Source organism: Nicotiana attenuata, chromosome 4 (genome assembly GCF_001879085.1).
Source record: "Nicotiana attenuata strain UT chromosome 4, NIATTr2, whole genome shotgun sequence".
NCBI classification, from domain to species: Eukaryota; Viridiplantae; Streptophyta; class Magnoliopsida; order Solanales; family Solanaceae; genus Nicotiana; species Nicotiana attenuata.
In genome coordinates this window covers 7,869,941-7,875,855 of record NC_031992.1, presented here as the reverse complement: position 1 = coordinate 7,875,855, position 5,915 = coordinate 7,869,941, and the positions used below count along the sequence as shown (strand labels likewise).

Here is a 5,915-nt window from a genome sequence, read left to right as displayed (position 1 = left end):
TATTTTTGCATCAGGCTGTCGGGAAGGAATGATTCTTGAACAACTTAGTGAACTCGTCCCATATCAGTGGTGCTGCTCCTGCTGGCCTTCCTAGCAATACAGTTTCATACCATGTGTTGGCCATATCCTCTAGTTTGTATGCTGCGAGCTCTACAGCTCTCTCACTAGAACATCCTAGAGCACGTAATGCCTTGAGTGTCCCATCCAAGAAACTTTGAGGATCTGCTGAATTATTGGAACCTGTAAATTTAGGTGATTTCAATTTCAGGAACTCTTGTAGGGATACTTCTTTATTCCCGAAAGTCTGAGTCTGTGTAGGTGCTTGTGTCTGTAAAGTAGCCTGAGAAGCTGCAATTCCACCCTGAGTAGGCACCAATGCCTCTAACACATTCAATAACCTTGCCACTGCGTCTGCAAGTAAGGCAACAGTAGGTACAACAATTGGCACTAGTGGTGGAGCATCCTGAACTCCCTGCCCTTGCACTTGATATGTCATCGCAGCTTGGGGTTGACCCATGTTCCCAACTTCAGATTGAGGAGCGGTCTGTCTTCTAGTTTGATGAACCCCAACTTGACCTCCACCCCGGGTAGTACCACGTCCAGCAGATGAGGGTGTGCGTGTCCTAGCCATCTGCGAAAGAAATACTCCAAAGTCAATCTCAAGTTATCTCAACGCACGATCAAAGAATGAAAGAAGGGAAAATATTCCTAGATGTTCAGTAGCCTCAAGATCATAAGTATGTGCGCCTACATACCCATGAACAAGACTCTACTAAACATTGCTCTATGACTCGGGACATAAAGCGTAAGCTTTGATACCAACTTTGTCACGACCCAATATAGGATCATGACCGACACTTAGGAGCAAGTGCTCCCAAGTAAGCCTCATCGGTAATTTTACAGAAAATCGGACAGAGTTTCCCCTATTTTTGGACTATCCCAAAAATTTTCCTGTCTCAAATCAGCAACCAAACATCCTAATAGCAATTAAAATGATAATGACTTTATTAATTAACCAAAATAAATATCTACCTTTAACAGTCCACCCACTAGCAACTAGAAATACTACTTTATCTCCCAATTTGATAAGAATGAGTGTTACTCAACATAAGTCTATAATAACAAAGACTACTCAAGACACTAAAAGAATGACCATGGATCGAATCTAAGAGTTCAAAGAAAAGACTATAACAATAAATAAAATCTCCGCCCACGCGAACAAGTGCGAGGCTCACCAAGAACTATCAACCTGTGCGCTCTAATTAACGAAATCCTCGCCCGCGTCAACTGCTGTCTCTGTAAAATAAATTAGCGGGGAATGAGTCGCTAGCTCAGTAAGTAATAACACTTAACCACAACCGTTTTTATTTGGGGACAAGTCAGAAAATATGCTAGTATCTCAAACTAAAAATAACATAAAAATGCCCTTTCCGAAATAATAAATAATGTTCAGTCTCATCATGCTTTTCTTGTAGTATAATACAATCAACAATTTAGTAATATGCTCGGTAACCACTGTATAATATCAATATTCATATTTTGGGAGGTTTCAATCAACGGATCATGTAATCGGTATAACTGTGGACTTCTTCGCAAGAAGTCAAATATAACGGTAGTCCCTACTCGAGGGAAATCGGTAACGGTATGCTAGTTCTACCTTCCCACTAGCGAGGGCTATAACTGTACTCTGTAGTCAGTAAATACAAGGTGCACCAGGTCTAACGAACCCACCGTTAGCTACAGGATCCTTCAAAGTCTACTCCCATTTATACTTGTCTCTGTATCCGTATATACTCATAGGAAAATATTTTTAAACAATATAGGGCATTTCGATTCTTATCAAATCATGTAATTTCATTTAGATAACAGTAAAATTCAAGTAACGGTAAAACATATCTAGTGACAGCAAAAATATTTAAAACAACGGTAATCATCTCAAATAACTATTTCGGTATCATATCGAGTAAAAGACTTGTTCCACATGCAACTCAAAATAATTGGTAACATATTCATATTAAAAATCATGTGTAAATTATGGAAGTTATGAAAACACAAATTGCGGTAAGATTACTACTCACAGTACTCGTGCCGAAATACCAAATGCTTCACCTCGAGCAATTCGTACAAATTCCTCCAATCAGTCTATAATTACATAATATCGATCTCATGTTAATTTCCTCATTTAGGCTACATCCATCACTAATTTAGAATACCCAATCCTCCGAGTTTTATATATTATCATCAATTCACCGAATTATATTTACCCATGCTATGAGTAATTTAAATTAGTCCAAAATCTTTTAAATAAAAAAGTATTTATATGGTTTATTCCCTGTACTGTTCAATTTCCTTAATCGTGTGCATAAATTGGAACTGAAATAACCTTACTGTCCATAATACTCCTTCTTAATTAGTACTTATCTTTTGTACTCAATACTAGACTTACCACATTCAAACCCAAATTCGATATTGTCATTGCAATGCAGTTAAACACCAAAACTTAATCCTTGCACTCTGACTTAATTTACACCTAACAAAGATCATATATAATGAGACTAGTTTAAGTACAAATACATCAATACCCCTCTTTTTTCCCANACGTCAATAGTGCCTTCCTAAATGGCTACTTAAAGAAAGAAGTGTTTGTCAAACAACCTCCAGAGTTTGAAAGCAAGGAGTGTCCGGATCATGTATACAAACTAGACAAGACACTCTATGGACTCAAGCAGGCTCCTAGAGCATGGTATGAACGACTATCCAAATTCTTGCTTGACATGGCTACAAGAGAGGTAAAATTGATAGCACTCTATTCTTGAGGGAAAAAGGTAAGGATCTTCTAGTAGTACAAATATATGTTGATGACATAATTTTTGGGGCAACCACTGAAAGACTAAGTAAGGAATTTGCTAAACTAATGGGGAGTGAATTTGAAATGAGTATGATGGGTGCGCTTAATTTCTTCTTAGGATTACAAATTAAACAAAACTCAAATGGAACCATGATCCATCAATAGAAATATGCTAAAGAGTTGCTTAAGAAGTTTAAAATGGACGAATCAAAGGAAATAGGTACTCCTATTGCAACAACCACAAAATTGGACATGGATGAACCCGGTTCATCTGTTGATCAGAAGTTGTATAGGGGTATGATTGGTTCCCTTTTGTATCTTACTGCTAGCAGACTTGACATTGTTTTCAGTGTAGGGCTTTGTGCTCGATTTCTAGCAAATCCAAAGGAATCCCACTTGACTGATGTCAAGAGAATATTGAGATACTTGAAAGGCACTACTGACCTTTGCCTTTGGTATCCAAAAGGTAGTAACTTTAACCTAGCGGGATATGCTGACGCTGACTATGCAGGTTTCCTTGTGTACAGGAAGAGCACCTCCGGTATGGCACACTTTCTTGGTTCATGTCTTGTGTCATGGGCTACTAAAAAGCAAAATTCAGTGGCCTTATCTACTGCTGAAGCTGAGTATGTTGCTGCTGCTTCTTGTTGTGCTCAACTGCTGTTGATCAAACAACAGTTTATGGATTTTGGTATTGAAGTTGGTTGCATCCCTATTTTTTATGATAACATTAGTGCTATTAGTATGACTAAGAACCCGGTTCAGCATAAGAGAACTAAGCACATCGATGTTAGACACCATTTCTTAAGGGACAACTATGAGAAAGGATTGATCACTATAGAATTTTGTGCTACTGATAAGCAGATTGCTGACATCTTTACAAAGGCACTGAGTAGAGAAAGCTTTGAAAGGAACATGTTAGAACTAGGGATGATTAAGACCACCTAATGGAACCAGTTTAGAATGCACAATGAAAAAATTTTATTTATTTTTGGTTAGGAAATCTGGAACTTGTGTACATATCTAGATTAATCTTTGCTCAATCTCATACTGTAAATAGTATACTCCTGTGCCATGTGTTGATATGACTCGCTGATCTCTAACAAAATATTCTCTATTTTGGCAAATTGGGGCATGATCAAGAGGATTCTTAGTGAAGAACCTGGTTCATCAGTACTGGTTCATCTGAATAACGAGGTATGTTTTCTAGACTCTGCACAATAAGAAATATGGATATTTAATTCATGAGCAGAGTCCTACCAATGTTCAGAAACTTCAAAAAAGCCTATCCTTTTGAGTTTGAACCAGTTCTGTTTCAATTAGACTCCTCACCGTATCAAAATGCCTAGATTCTAGGGAAGCTTAACCGTCCTTTCAACCTGAAATTTCAGAGTGATTGGACTTCTAATTGACTACAAAAAGCTTCCGTTGCATATTAATTACCCTCTCCCTTTAAAATCCATCATCATCACCACTACCATTCCCATAATTCTCAAAACCATAAAAAATCTTCTGTTCTCACCTCTTCTCTCTTTCAAAACTCAAATCACAAATTTCTTCCAGAATTTAGAGAGAATGACCAACCCCAAGACAACCCCGGCACAGCTCCACCACCTACACCCTCCGATTCCTCCATTACTCCTCAACCTAGGAGAAGGAGAGTAAAGATGCTTGCTGGCAAAATTGTGGATATAGGTGCGCTTTCAAGGAAACTAAACGCACAATTAAAAGGCTAGTCAAGCCCAAGATTCCGAAAATTTTGATGATTCCTTCAAATCTGTGAGCGAGGGGGAAGGAACTGGGTCTTCTGATTCTGAGCAGGCAATATCTGTGCTAAATCACCCTACTGACGTAATTTCTGATCTAGCTGAAAATCTGGAGAATCATTTTGTTTTGGTTGGGTCTGTTGTGGATGTGGAAACGCCTGAATCAAGAAGGAGAGGAGGTAAAAATAAAAGAGAAAAAGAAAAAGAGAGTGAGGGTGTGAGCACTGATGTGAGGGGAAAAGGGAAAGAAGTGGCTGATTCTTCACCCACTTCTGAAACGGTTAAAATGGCTATCTGTGGAGCTGAGCCAGAAAAGGCGGTAGAAAGTAGCAAGAAAATAGGGGGAAGTGGTTCAAGGGAAGCTGGTGAAGGGCTAGTCAATCTCAGTATACATACAGATGAACCTGGTTCATCTATTGAGGAGACCCTAGAAGATCTTTTGAAGAAGGTTGGTGCAAGCTATAACCCCAAGAAAAGGAGAACTCCAACACCAAAAGCTTCTAGCACTGCAAGAACCACCAAGAAAAGGAAGGCTGCTTCTCCAACAACTACGGATATTCCTCTACCAAAAAGAAGGGCCACAAGAAGTAAGTTGAAGCAGAGTGAGGATGAGTTGCAAAAAGCTATGGAAGAAAGTAAGAAAAAAATAATGGACAAAGGGAAAGCTAAGGTGGCAGAGCCTGTTGAGGCCATTGATGTGGATGAGATGGACCCGGTCCATCAGGGTGAACATGTGACTGTGGAGGTTCAGACCCCTAAGCCCAAGAAGACCAAGTCTTCCTCAAAGAAGTCTTCATCTGTATCCAAGTTTGCTGAACCTTCTTCTTTGGCTAAAAGGACAAGGTCTGCTGTGAAAGCCAAGCAAGTTAAGATTACTGAGGAGGAAGATTGGAGTGGTGAAGAAGCGAGTGAATCTGATAATGAACAAGATAAGCTGGCCAAGTTTGGAAAACGAACCATCTTGAAGGGTAAACTTATGAAGGACTTGGAGAAACCAGGGATAGTCCTACTGGTTGATGCGCTAGATGTTTAGGGGTGGAAAGACATGGTCCTTCAGTTGGATGGCAGACTGGCTAGAAATGAGATTACTGAGTTCATAGCCAATGCAGAGGTCAAGGATGGCAGAGTTACCAGACAGGTGAAAGGGGTTCATGTGTCTTTTGATGAAAAAGAGCTGGGTGAAATCCTTGGCATTCCTTCTGAAGGTTATGATGACTACACAAGGCAAAAATGGCCAAGTCTGGACTCCCTTCCTACTGCCCTAGCCATTACTAGGAAGTTCTGTGATAGCACAGAAGTGA

The 5,915-nt window shown here is 39.5% G+C and overlaps 1 protein-coding gene across 1 annotated transcript; it reads left to right on the top strand.

Annotated features, from left to right (window-relative positions):
• LOC109225070 lies at positions 4,901-5,647 on the top strand. Its single transcript, XM_019389661.1, has one exon. It carries the CDS (start codon positions 4,901-4,903, stop codon positions 5,645-5,647), a length of 747 nt encoding a protein of 248 aa, XP_019245206.1.

Excerpts from the sequence above, each read along its gene's own strand:
- LOC109225070 (XM_019389661.1), top strand. The coding sequence starts at position 4,901 with ATGGCTATCTGTGGAGCTGAGCCAGAAAAGGCGGTAGAAAGTAGCAAG.